Genomic DNA, 14,489 nt, shown 5'->3' on the forward strand with positions numbered 1-14,489 from the left:
CCTGTCGATAGACGAATCGAATTCGCTTTCATATGACCGCGAGCCTTATTTATTGGCAACTGGTCAACTGTTTCAAATTAAAAGTTCACCGCTTCTGCTTTATGACAAATTATTGCTATACATAATTCTACTACCATCGATTCAATGTACCTTTGTTTTTCATTTTTATAGCAAGCGGTCCAAATAAAAAACAGCATGAACTCCAACTCACACTGGCATTCTGCGAATGGCCCCCACCGCGAGCGGGGTAAGGGAGGGATGGGAGGGGCACCCCCAGTGGCGCCGACCACGCTACCCCTCTCCTGCCTTCAAAGGGGCCGCGTCTGCCCTCACGCGCCCCCCCCCCCCCCCGCGGATGGGGGGTGGTCGGTCGGTCGGAGTCGATGTGTTGGTGGCTGATTTTCCACACAATTACTGTCCTGGAGAATTACTAGCCGCTTGACGTCAACAGAAGAGCCGAACAGGGCTTCCTAGCCGCAGTGGATCGATAGTGAGTCTCTTGGCATTGGGTCGGTAACCAGGAAACGGCCTCACATGAAGTGTATTGCATTGATCCACAAAATTTGAAAGAAAAATAGATGAAATGAATCTGTAAGAAATTGTCGAGATTGCTGACGGATGACGAGACGCAATGTCACCTTTTGGTGCAGGTTAACTGCATGGGATATGAGCACTGAAGAAAAACAAGCACATGTTATTGGTAGGTACGTGTCTGTTAAACGATTTTGAGGTAACATAAAAAACATTATTTTATATAGATTTGTGGGTTAAATGAAACACTTGTTGGATATGTCGTCTAATGCACAGCAAAAGGTACATATTTAGCGAAATTAAAATCCCTTAGCAATAGCATCCCACATTCGTTGAGGAATTGCTTCACTTCAAGTTATCCCGTGTCAAGGTCATCCCTACACGCACATGCCCTTGGCCCTGTCGGCTAAAATCACTGGGCAGCATCTTCCCACGGCAGTCAGCTTCCGGTAAGCGCCCCCCCCACGGGGAGGGGGAGGTTCCGGCGCCTCTCCCCCCCCCGCCCCCGTCCCGCGCCCGTTGGTCCACAGCCAATTACCGGTGCGAACCTAACCTCACCTCGGCTGGCCTGTCTGACCCTCGGCAGGCCGACCGAGACGGTTTGTATAATGAAGATGGTCAGAAACATGAGTCTCGCGGTCTTGCCCGGGGCAGTCAGGTTTAGGATGTGTCACAGACTGCAATGACTGCTGGCTGGAGAAGACAAAATTAGCAAGATGGGGAGAGAGAACTGTGCACTCGCCTTCAAGAAGCTCCGGGTTTGGTCATACCAGTTAGCTATGTGAGGATTCTTTCGCAAGTTTTGTCGTGCTGCAGGCAATCAATGCTGTGATATTTTCCAAGAGTAATCCGTCTTTTAGGTGTGATGTGGCTGTTGTGGCCAAGTGGTTTGCCAAATAACATCCTTGATCTTTTACTCTAAATTACTTGGCTGCGTTAAGAAATAACTTGAGACTATGCGGATAATAACATATTTGTCATTATTGAGCATTCTGACGACTTTTCCAGGCCATCTAAGAATACCAAGAGGATTTTATCCTTCCACACATTTTAAGGGTCACTTACCTCCCGGGAGCAGTTAAAACGCATCAGTTTGAACGATCAAAGACCATAAAACCGGCTCAGGCCAACCCTTCGTAACCAAAGGCTGACGAGAGTCAGCCGGCTAACCACAAAGCACCAAACAAAGTTTCCAATAAGCTCACAACAGACGCGTTTACATAGGGTTTGTTGCAAGCTTATATCTCCGTCCGTGATGTTGCAAAAGATGCCAATGGTGCTTAACAATTTACAAAATGATCCCCTCTAAATATTTGAAAACCACTGCAACGAAATTATCGCCAAATTAACCCTCGCACGACCAGGCCATTTCTCATAACACGAACGACCAGGGGGGGGGGGTTGTTACGACCCCCCCCCCTGGCGTTTCGAAACGGAAGGTCGTAGAGCTTAGCGGAAAAAACCAACGGATTGCTCTCAACGAGATCTCGCGATTGGTGGTATATTTTTTGGTCCTAGGTCAACATTTGACCTACTTTTGACCGGTCAAAGGTCAAATTTTCGGAAAAATAGACTTTTTTCAACTTTCGGCGGCGATTGCGGCAATACGGTGAGAGATATCGACTTGAAACCTTCACTATCGTGTTCCTTGATCAATTCTCTATCGTTTGGTATGTATTTCGTTTCCCTAGCTCTAAAAATGGCGCGTTGGGAGCGCCGGAAGTCGGCAAGGTCACAGTCGGCGGCAGAAATTCGAAAAATCAAAATTTAAATTTTTGAAATCTGATTGTATTTTTGGATTTGGGAGGTCCATTTGCTCCCTATAGAAGCTAATATTGCTGCATATTCCCATTGAGGTGACAAGAATTAGCAAAATAGTGGTTCGGGCGCTTTTCAAAAATAGTACCGGACGCTGTTCCTCTTGTGACGTCATAGCTCCGTGACCTGACCTGACCCGGTCAAATTTCTTATACCATATGATAGCCAATACTTGCCCCAACATGCATGGGAAGTTTCATCACGATCCATCAACCGATGTCCGTACCACCGGCAGGAAACCTCGGGCGTTGGCACTCAGTTTGTGAAAATCCGGCCGGAGGCTGTACCTCTTATGACGTCATAACTCCGTGACCTGACATGACCCGATCAATTTTTTTCGGCTAAAGATGCGCAAAGGTTGCCCCAGAGGGTATTGAAAATTTCAGCCCGCTACGACAAGCCGTTTAGCGTGCACTTCGAAAAAACCTCAGGGGGGGGGGTTGATACAACCCCCCCCCCCTAGGCGTTCTAGGGTTAACGAGCTAGAGCCTCGTCAAATATGCTATGTAAACCGGGTTAACGTCTGGACGGCTTAGTCCAGTTTCTTGGTCACCTGCCGGGCTGTTTTGGTCCTCACGCCCCCCCCCCCCTCCCCCTACCAGCACGCGCGGTCACCTGTCGACGATGGGGAGGGAGGGGGGGGGGAGGGTGCCACCACCGCCGCCGTGCGGCTCCGTAGAGGTATGTGCTAATCACCGACCCGGGAGGTGCCTTTGACTTGCCGCCGCCACCGAGGCACTGGGCTACGAGACCGGAGAGAGAAGGGAGGAGGAAAGAGAGAGGAGGAGGAAAGAGAGAAGAAGGAGAGAGGGAGAGAGAGAGATAGACGGAGAGAGACGGAGAGGGAAAAGAGGGGAGAAGGAATAGTGAATAAGAGAGAGAGAGAGAGAGAGAGAGAGAGAGAGAGAGAGAGAGAGAGAGAGAGAGAGAGAGAGAGAGAGAGAGAGAGAGAGAGAGAGAGAGAGAGAGAGAGAGAGAGAGAAGATAGAAAGAAAGAAAGAAAGAAAGAAAGAAAGAAAAAAAGAAAAAAAGAAAGGAAAAGAAAAAGAGAAATATAGTAGAAGGATGGGGAAGGACAATGTGCCCTCTAAATTTTACGAGGCGTACGGGTAAAAGTAGTTTGCGTTAGTTTGAATGCAAAGAATTACGATTGAATAAGAAAACAAATTAAACATTTATTGCAGGATCTGAGGCTTCATCTTACCTTCTCACCAAAGCACAAGAGCGAATTTCTGTTTCATGTACGTACACCCGACAGGATAAATGAATAAAATCGAAATTCTGCTAAATGTTTACGTGACAGGAAGGGATGATCTGCGCTTCCGGTCTCCCCGATACAAACGTGAGGAGAATTGCTGCAGGCAAACGATCTACACATTTTTCGATAGGCATCTTGATTATCGACTATGCTTGCATTTGTGTTCCTCAGTTGCCTGATTTCCGTGATATGATTTGCAGTGCATTTCAAACACATCAATCCGAAAGACATGGGGCCATTCGCGAGATGTGTTGGATGTTTGACGAGATATGTGCATTGTACAATCCAACTTGTAGAGTTCGTTGTGTGCTGCACTGTTCTTACTCATTTGATCTTTCCTAGTCTACTTGTCGTTCACGCTGTTTTTAATAGCTATGGATGGTTTTCGGTTGGTGTTTTATTTGCGATTGACCACGCGAAAAATGTTCATATGCGTTCAAGTATTCTCAATAGTCGCGCCCCCTCATAAAATTTAAAAAGCATGCTTCCATGTTTTAAAAATGTATTCATACAATGCACACAAACGTAATGAAAAAAAAAAACACTTAGCACGAAAGTACGTCTTACAACGAGATCTTGGTCAAAACACCAAATTAAAAATGATTTTCTCATCTGAAACGCCTCTCCAATAATATACATCAATTTGGATGTCTTCCTGGAAACATTTTTGCTGGCACATATATGGCAGACACGAGATCACAGCGCAACACAAACATGGACAAGTGTTCATTTCTACGTCGTGTTCTAGGCACTGTCAAATAGCATTGCACTCGCAGAGAAATATTGAGCAAAATGAGGTTCCGATTTATGGATGCCTTTTGCAAGGTAAATAGCGTCAGTGCCACCATGTGCTGGCACTGCTAAAAAGGAATATGTATCTACAGTTCACAGTCTGACAGTTTCATGAGCGGTAATATGTATGTCCTCTAGTCTTTTCAGGTACAATTTCCTGAGCATCTTTGTCGCCATGGTAACTTCAGAAGTACACAAACCCACCGACGAACGATTCACTTAGTGAAGTCAAAAGGCTTTGCGATGAAGCCTTTTCGTTTCACCTGGAAACCTGGTCACCACGCAACCGTTTCAGCCTCACTAGCTAGCAGTCACCACAAGCACTACCTTAGCAATGTCTGACGACGAATCAATCCCTGAGCTAGGCGGCACAACATTAGTTAACGCATCACACTGTCTCATAGTTCAGCTCCATAAAAAAGATGAAACACTGATGAACACCAAACTAACACAAAGCAATGCCTACCTGATGATCACACAATCAAATGCCCCTCAATCTAACAACCGTTCCAACCGAGTCCTTCCCTTTCACTACGTCTCCCTCCAACCCAACCACCAACACCACACTCACAACTGCCTCTGCAGCGCTGCAATATACTCCATTGCCATTTGCAGAGTCTCGTGTTTGGACAGCTGCGCTTCACTACCCTGTGGAAGATGCTGCCGAAGGAGGTCGAAGGCCTCGTTCAGCCTCTGCATCCTTCGTCTTTCTCGGCAGTTGGCTCCTTCTCTTCGACGGCGCCAGACCTCGTCAGTCAGCGCGCGACGACACCGCTTTTTGGAGAGAGGAGGTTGGCAGGGAGAGGGCGGGAGGAGGCGGGAGGGAGGAGGTAGAGGGGCGGAGGAGTGGGAGGAGGACGAGATAGAGCACGGTGGACTGCATAGTGGCGGACTTCCGGCGGAGAAGTCGGCTCCGGGGTCTGAAATGAGATGATGAAACATAATTAGCAAGATAGTTATGCAAACGACAACGATAAAACTAACGAATGATGCCCGATGACAGTTATGGGTAATTAGGAGCTGGGTCGACACAAGTAAGCAGAATGCCTTACAAATAAAATAAATATTAATGTCAAACGATGAAAAACACGTTCATTTCAGTCATCAGAGCACGAGTGCTTTGCTTTATTTTGAAATATTTCCTTATCTTGAGCGTTATGCATATGAAGTCAGCTATAAACATCTTTCCATATTTACCACGAAATCGCTATAAATCAATACATTTTCACTCATCTCACCTGATTTTAGCGTGAATTCGCCATATATATCGTAGCAGCTGCCAGGACTCTCCACCTTGACCAGAGACGTCACATTCTCAGCATCCTGCTGCTGCTGTGGAGCATCAACTTCTTCCACTTGTCCACCTTCCAGCCGCACGTCGCGGTAGAGCCGTTCACCATGTTTTACCACAGCACCTGTGTCTCTCCGTGGGCTGGTCATGCTGCTGGATATGCTGAACGTCTTGGTGGGAACAGTCGCGCAGATGAATCTGTCCTCCAGCACAACACCACTGTCAGGACTGTCAGGTAGTGACCAGGTCATGACAGGTCACTGCCAGGTCACCAGGGCACGAGCTTGACCTCGGTGAAAGCCGCTTGATCTCACGAAGGGATGTTGCCTTGAAGATTGAAGGGCAGATATTTGAAGAGCTGACGCCTTCAAAGAGCCACGTTCGCTGCTGCAGGCTCCAAAATTTCAAACGCCACGACACAAGCCAAAACAGGCAAAAGACTCAGTTGTCTTATCACGCTGTTCCAGCACAGGTTTCTAGCACGTAAGTACGGCGTCACTTCAAAGAACAGGAGTACCCGCGCACGCAGCTGCTCTGGTGTTAGTGCCCTGAAGTCGGGTGGCGGCGTTGAGGTCTTTCTCAGCGGTGTGGCGGCCGGCGCGCGCCCCATGGAATTTGGGGCGCTGATTGGTCCACGGCACGGGACGGGGCGGGGCTTAAACAGGGACCTATATGATGTGCCTTGGAAGTGGAGAGGGAGGGGGTGATATAGTCCAGATTCGTTGGTGATTTCGTATTTGTAATTTTGTTTTATGTAAGACAGACGCTACTTTTACAAATTAGACCTGGCAGCATCATGTTGTGTTCATAATCAAAACAAATAAATTCACGATAATAATGAGACACTAAAAAGCATACGCCTCTCCCAGAGGACAACACGGATAATAAAACACGAATGCTCATTTAATTCATGTACTATTGAGCGCAGAATCCGCGCTCATACCGGGACCGAGGCTGGGCCACGGCGGGGCAGGCCTGGTGTGTCAGAGAGTGTACCGATTAGTGTGATGCGGCACAGTATCCTTTGAGGGTCACGGAATGACATGACCTGGCTGTTTCTGTTCCGAGTGGGGCGGAAAGCCGGGGAAGGAGAGCCGCAGTATGCGGCCGCAGCCCGCGTGGAGTGTGTGCGGCTAGACGTCAACGTGAGCGTGATGGCACACCTCAGTGATCTTGACAAGGGCAGGCTCATCTTCCTTTTCGATCAAGGTCACCCTGTCAAGCAGGCGGCAGAGATTCTCGGTGTAGCTCTAACTACTGCCAGACGGTGGAAACACCGTTATGAGCAGGAAGGGGAAAGGGGTTTGAAAGCGCGCTATGATAAGTGTGGAAGAAAAAGGAAGACGACGGAGGAGGAAGACAGGCGCATGGTGGAGGTTCGTACTTTTCTTTTATTATTTGTTGCTGTTGTCTCTGTATTTCTAGGTCAAGACGAGCGTGTAGTATCAGATGACTAATCAGGCCAGCATAATGATAATATCGGGCCATAATGACTAATCGGGTAAGCATATAATTATAATATGTCGATTAAACAGCATGTCTAATTGATTAAACGTGTCAAACTATTTAATGAGGTTAGTGCTTGTACGAGGAACACGTTTATAAATAGTAGAAAATGTAAAAGCATGGCCTTTTTTCCTCGATAATTACCAAAACTAATGCTGTACAAATATATACTTTACTTGACAGAATGTAATATTTATTTCGACCACAGGTCTTTTTCAAACATTTTCAAATTAGAAAAGTGTCAAACTATTTATTTCAAGATAGGATTGATAATAGGTAATAGCGAGTATTTTTTTCGCATCTCGCTTAATGTCGCAAGAGCCACAGCTCAAACGTTTTATGTTCATGTTGAATGCTTGTAAAGTTTGTGAGACAAAATCAGAGCACATAAAAAATCGAACCAACTGAACAATGGTTGACGGTTTCCTGCCCTCTGGGTGTCTAAGAGACAAAACCTAAGATAAACGTTTTATGGTCTTTGTGTAACAGGTCAAATGCCAGTAAACGTTCGATTGCACAAGTCATATCCAGGTAGATATCGTTTTTGCCCAGCACGCCGTCTTCCCCGCACTCTTGCAAACGGTTCCATGTCAATTCCACCAGTGACATTTCAAGCAGGTCAAACCAGTGACAACTACTCAACCAGAGACATTTCAATCAGTGACGACTCAACCAGTGACATCTGAACCAGTGACAACTGAACCAGTGACAACTCAACCATTGACAACTCAACCAGTAACAACTCAACCGGTGACAACTCAACCAGCGACATTTCAACCATTGACAACCAGTGACAACCAGTGACAACTCAACCAGTGTGCTAAATGTATTGGCTCTATTGTCACAAACCACGTTGGTTAAGTTGTCACTGGTTGAGTTGACTGTATACCCTTGTGAACATGTGCATTTTTTCATTGTTGTTAAATATGTCTTTACTACTCCGGCAGGTGTTTTTGCCCTCCGTGGAGGAAATGCGCCCCGACGAGGAACGACCCTGGACTCTAATGAAAGACAACGCCCCTATCCACACAGCGAGGGCAGTAAAGCGGTGGTTCGAAGACCACGCAGACTCAGTAAGTGGCATCATAAACCTACCAGTAAAACGCCTTTTGGGCGAAGAACGAGCGAGCAAGATAGTGAGCCCTGCTCGTGCGGAAGGGCGAGAGGGTACTTCCAACGGGCTTGTGCAAAGCACCCTTCTAACCGGTCACTAGCGGTGTACCAAATTTGAGCGCAATCGGCCCAGCCGTTCTCGAGATCTGGGAGCGCCTCCTGCACGTGCGCACGTGCAGTAGCACCTTAACCGCAACACATGGGAATGCATTGCCTGGTGGGTGCCTACCTGTATGCCAAGTTTCAGCGAAATCGCCCCAGTAATTACCGAGTTAGTAAAATGGGAACAAATTTGACACCTCTTATTGTTGTATTTTGCACGTGCAATGGGGGTGACCCACATGCATCGAGAGTATCCTATTTTTGGTAGAAGGGATGCTGCTACCCTACAAAAATTACCACCAATCAATCGCCCAAGCGGCTGCTGAGATATGAGCCTCTCAAAATCACTACTTTTGCAAAACAGCTTGAACACCCTTGACTTTTCACGTGGCACGTGCCACGACGGTCACTGAGTTGCATCAAAAGTAGTCAATTACGGGGTAGAAGGGATGGGGCTACCCAGCAAAAAAGACCGCAGGCCAATCGGTCCAGCGGTTGCTGAGATATAAGCCTCTCAAAAGCGTTACAGGCCGGGCCGGGCCGCTCATACTGAGATTTTCCCGTTATATTGAAAAGACTCACTTCGCTCGCTGCGCTCGCTCGCTCGTAATTATAGTATATATTGAAAAGACTTCGCTTCGCTCGCTGCGCTCGCTCGTAATTATGCCCGCAAACTCAAAACCCGCCTGCGAGGTCCAGTGTGGGGCGGCCTTAAGTTGTGGTATGGTTTAGCTAGGTGACCGGTGACCTGATGGCATTATTAAAAAAAAAAAAAAAATCTTGAGATGCTGTGTATTTACTTATCTGTTTATTCATTTTCACCCCAACAGCAATGCATCCCAATTAGAGGAGGCGAGGCCTACGGCTATGTGCGGGAGGCCGCTTTGCCCCTGGTCGCCTCGTCCCCGCCTGGTATAAACTTGTTGAGATTACTTAAACAATTATTTTAAAAGTTCTTAAGATGCCTTACAAAATTGCTCAGTAATGATCAAACACTTTCCAACAGGTGTTATTCGTTGCACCATACAGCTTCATAGTCATGACCGATGTGTCAACCTATATCACGTTACAGTGAGTAACAAACATGGTTTTGTTCGCAGGTTTGTGCCATCCCCTGGCCCTCAATGAGCCCAGACCTGAACCCTATCGAAAATGTGTGGTCTCTAGTGGTTCATGAGCTGGAGGAGGAGCTGCGCCAGCCGGCCCGGCAGCTCAACCAGGACGAGCTCTGGGCCGCCGTCTTGGCGAAATGGGAGGAGCTCCGCCGCCGCCCCAGGGGCATTCCACGTCAAATCGAACAAAAATCGGCTGTTTTGCACCTTACCATCAGCGATTTCATTATAAATTTGTGAGCGAATTCCTGTGTCGCCCCGGACATTACATTGATGTTTTTTGCACATTCTGACCACAGGTCTTCTAAATATAGGGCATCAAATTTTTACAAAATGTTGCATCTTTATATTTTTGAACGACCATAACTTTGGTTGTACTTGTTTGATTTGAATGAAATAAACCTTACTGTTTAGGTAATTTCTTAAGCATTTGTTTAGAATTGCATCGACTTAAATATATGACCTTGAAATTTGCTTAACTCTGTTCTTAAGCACAAAAATTGAAATAGCAAAAAACACGCCACCTTCGATTTGGCTCATTTTCATATATTTTATTGCCTACCATATTCTTAACAACCTGTGAAAAAATTAGAGTGGGCCATTCATAAGTTTTGAAGAAAATGGCACATATGCAAACGTATGTTAGCACGCGCAGTGGAGGGGGAAGAGTGAATTTCGCCCCACCCCTCCTGTTTTTCGCCAATATCTCATAATATTGATGCGAAATTACTTATGGCTACCTGTCCAGAATTGAATTGCACATCTCATCGTGCAAGCAATAAGAAAATCGGTTCACAACTGTTCTAGTAATAGCGGTGTAAAGTGAACATCCTGTCGCCGCGGCGACGCGGCGACTCGGCAGCCGGCGCCGACCGCTACGCGCCGCCTGAATTGTAGACTGTGCCGGGACGGAACGGAACGGTTCCGTCTTTACATCGCGCTCCTTACCGCTGATTACGTTCGATTCGCGTCAAATTTTGTGAGAAGGCTAAGAAATGTACAGGCAGTCTTATGGTGAAAGAATTCTGAAAATAGGTTGGTAAACAATTGAAATATGAACGTGTAAACACAAAATTGTGACTGCTGCGTTTCCCGCGTCGGCCGATCCCGCCTCAGCCGGCGACATGTTACTCTTAGCAGGACTCTAACTGCCATATTTATTATCGGATTAACTAGAAATTCCCCATACATACTCAAAAATGTATGTTCTTTCGTATAGTGAAGATCAAAAGACGTGAAGATATCGTTGCGTGATAATGTTTTCGTTGAATTTATGTCATGCTGCATTTCCACACGGCTCAAAATTCACCGCAAAATACCGTTTGCCTGAGACACGTTTACAATGGAACGTGAATGCTTGACTACGATGACTATGCATTTCCATTCTCGCAGAGTTTGGAATATCACTAATCAGCAATCATTCATTTCAGAAAGTGTACACAAGCAAGCATGTCTTGACTCTGTCTTCAAGGTCACGCGCGGTTGCGTGATGTTGGTGCATGAAAACGGCGTTTGCCGCGAAAGTTATGAATGGCCCACTCTAATTTTTTCACAGATGGTTAGGAACATTGTGACGGACATAATATGTAAAAATTACTCAAATCGAAGGTGGCGTGTTTTTTGCTATTTAAATTTTTCTGTTTTAATTCAAGGTCAAATGCATTTCAAGGTCACTTCAATTTAATTTTATAATTAAAAATCAAAGCCTTATCAATTGCCTACAAGACCCTGTTAATATCATTTTGATACCAGAAAAGGAACCAGAGTTATAAGCATTTAAAAAAATGATGTCTGGCATTTTTGGCTATATTCGATGACCTATATCTCGGCGATGCGTTATCAAATTTCGAAAATATTATACGTAACTCAGTTTTGAACCATGCCCAGTCTGCTTACAAATTTTCAGAAAAATCGAAGGGGATGACGGATTTCGGTGTTTGATTTGACGTGGAATGCCCCCCCCAGCTACTTCCGGAGCCTGGTGGCCTCGATGAGGCAGCGGCTGGAGCAGTGCTCCGAGGCAGCGGGCGGTCACACCTCCTACTAAACCGTTCTGTTTTTTGTCATCTTATGTTAAAGAACAGTGTTTTGTTTATAAATTTTACTTATGTTACCTACATGTGATTAGTGTGCAAGATGTATATTAGTACAAATGTGACACAGTGACAAGAGGCTGATGCCTGATTTTTTTTCGTGATGTGATATTCAGGGGGCTTGAACCGTCTGAACTATTAGTGCGAGCTAGGAGTGCTATGATCAGCAGCACTTGTATATAGCATCGCTGGATTATGTGCAGTGAGAATAGACTTGATTATTCAATCTTTTATCCGACAAACCCCAGGACTTCACTTGAAGAAATATATAGCTGACACTCTTGGCATGTCTTGTTTTATTATTTGAAAACTGTTAAGCTTCGTTTTTAGACGTAGGTGCTACTAGCATGTAGTCATTTCTCTATTGCAGTCATTTCCTCTAACATGAATCAGCCAACTCTAATTCATTGACAGCGAGAGTTTTATCAGCACCCAGGGCTTCGACAAATTTTGAATGACTCCGACTACTAATAAAACTGTTCACTCCGACCGACTACGGTTCCGGCTTCGACATCTTTTGCATTGAGGATTCCTAAAACGGTTGTGCAAAAGATGAAAAGGAAGATTGGTGCACTATGTGATACTTATTTTAATTGTCGCCCGTGGAAAGGGCCGCACCATCTTCGGAGGTTTTTCACGAATAGCGAAAAAAGGTGGCACGTAGTGCCGCCAGCTTTCCGGCTACCTTATGGACCATCCTTTGCGCAACTTTTGGCGAAAAATGACCGGGTCAGGTCAGGTAACAGAGCTATGACGTCACAAAGGTAACAAAGTCAGGCCGATTTTGCACGAAATCGTAGTTTTTCGTGCTTTTAACGATGATATCGGTTACACTTTGGCATTGTTTGGGTCAAAAAATGACTGACATGGCACTGACACACCCTCCATTGACCTATGTAGGGTCAAGGTCAGGTCAGGTTTAGTTCAGGTCAGTGACCTGTGGTAACCTCTTGAAGTTTGACTTTCCGGCGGTAATTTTTGGCCCTGAATTCGAATCTGACGGCCAAATAAAGCTCGGGCACTTGGTTTATTGAGCGTCTCAGGGTCAAGGAGAACTCGCCGACAGGTTAGATTACATTTCCGAACCCAACTGTCAGACGGCATTTTCGACCACCCGGGGCGCGAACGCGACCCCGCCGGCTTCCGGGCGCTCTGCCCCGGAAGTTATCGCGTAAAATGTGACAAACTATACACCAAAATGCACCAAATTCATCCAGAAATACGATAGTGAAAATTCCATGACGATATCTGCCATAGCGGCGACGCTACAGGCGCGCAAAGTTAAAAATGCCGATTTTCCCGAACTTTGATCTTTAACCTGCCAAACCTAGGTCAAATATTGACCTATGGTCAAAAGTAATATACGCAATCGCGAGCTCTCGTCGAGAGCAATACGCTGTTTTTCCGCTAAGCTCTACGACGACGCGTTTCAAAACGGCAGAAGGGGTCTTACCCCTCCCCCCTCCACTGGAAAGGATGGCGAAATGCCGTCCACGGGCGAGGGTTAAATTTTTAAATTGCAAAGTTCTTAAGCGCCGATTCGGGCAACTTTCATAACGGTAATACCGAGGGGCACGCATTCGTGACGCATGCCCAATAAATGTGAATTGTTATGTCACATTGACGTTATGTTACCATATAGTTTGAAGAAACAAAAAGTCTAGTTCAGACAGAATGGCGGTGGCCATAGGGAAGTTGTGCCATTTTCGCTTATAGTTCGGCTCAGACTTCAACATGGCAAACTTCCATTTATAGTTAATAAAAAGTGTGCTCATGGTCTGGAAGAGCAAGGTTAAGAGCAAGGAGCAAGGCCAAAACCATCAGGAGTTTTTCTATAAAACGTTGCGGTGAGAGCAAAGAGGGCGAGGAATTTAAGGACGATCCGAAACTACGTAACGGCACACCTTAAAACACAGAATCCTCTTTAATCGCATTCCTACAGAAAGGGGTCTTTCCCCGACTGGTCGGCCATATTACAGTAATACACCGTTTCAACATGTCTGTGGCCTGCCTGTGTAGGGGAACAGCTATCTGCTGACACCCCCCGGGCCCGCTCCCCGCTAACAGCCACCGTGATCAGTGGACTTCAAGCAAGCCCAAAACTTTGCTTGAGAAATCATCCCAATATACACAGTACACACTGCCGCACTAACTCCGCGCGGGCTGCGACTGCATGAATCGCTCCCCTTCCCCGGCTCCCTCCCCCACTCGCAGGGAGGCTGCCTTCCGTGCGGCGGCTGACCCAAGTTCACCAGACAGCAGCCGCCTGGATGGGATACTGTTCCGCAGCGCACTATCGGTACACTCTCTGATACACCAGACCTGTCCCGCTTCGGTCCCGGTATGAGCGCGGATTCTGCGCTCAATAGTACATACAGTGTCCGTAGTTACTCATTCATTTGCAATTTAGATCGACACCAATGGAAATCATAACATGGCAATACATTATTTTAACGGTGGAAAGGCACGGTAAAAGTATTGGCAATTAGCAACCTGATCTCAGTTACTGGATTGCAAATAAAAAAAAGTTACAATGGGAAAGATGATTTGCTGAAATACATTAGGAAACTTAACCCTCGCCCATGTAGGTAGGGGGGGGGGTTGGTGCAACCCCCCCTGAGGTCTTTCGGTAATAGTGCAAAAACGGCGGCGCGCAGCGCCGCCAAATTTTGGGTACCTTATGGGGCAAACCTTGCGCATCTTTTGATAAAAAAAAAAAATTGACCGGGTCAATTCAGGTCACGGAGTTATGACGTCACAAAGGGAACAGCCTCCGGCCGGATTTTCACAAACTGAGTGCCAACGCCCGAGGTTTCCTGCCGGTGGTACGGACATCGGTTGATGGATCGTGATGAAACTTTCCATGCATGTTG

At 46.4% G+C, this 14,489-nt stretch overlaps 1 protein-coding gene across 1 annotated transcript; it reads right to left on the reverse strand.

Moving 5' to 3' along the window:
• Window positions 1-4,131: 4,131 nt before the first annotated feature.
• On the reverse strand, window positions 4,132-6,375 carry LOC122376794 (myogenic factor 6-like). Its single transcript, XM_043356739.1, has 2 exons — window positions 5,638-6,375; window positions 4,132-5,319 (listed from the first exon to the last, which is right to left on the reverse strand). The coding sequence occupies exons 1-2, from the start codon at window positions 5,939-5,941 to the stop codon at window positions 4,967-4,969; spliced, it is 657 nt and encodes a 218-aa protein (XP_043212674.1). The 5' UTR covers window positions 5,942-6,375; the 3' UTR covers window positions 4,132-4,966.
• Window positions 6,376-14,489: the final 8,114 nt, after the last annotated feature.

This window comes from Amphibalanus amphitrite, unplaced genomic scaffold, assembly GCF_019059575.1.
Source record: "Amphibalanus amphitrite isolate SeventyFive unplaced genomic scaffold, NRLGWU_Aamphi_draft 002313F_arrow, whole genome shotgun sequence".
Lineage (NCBI taxonomy): Eukaryota > Metazoa > Arthropoda > Thecostraca > Balanomorpha > Balanidae > Amphibalanus > Amphibalanus amphitrite.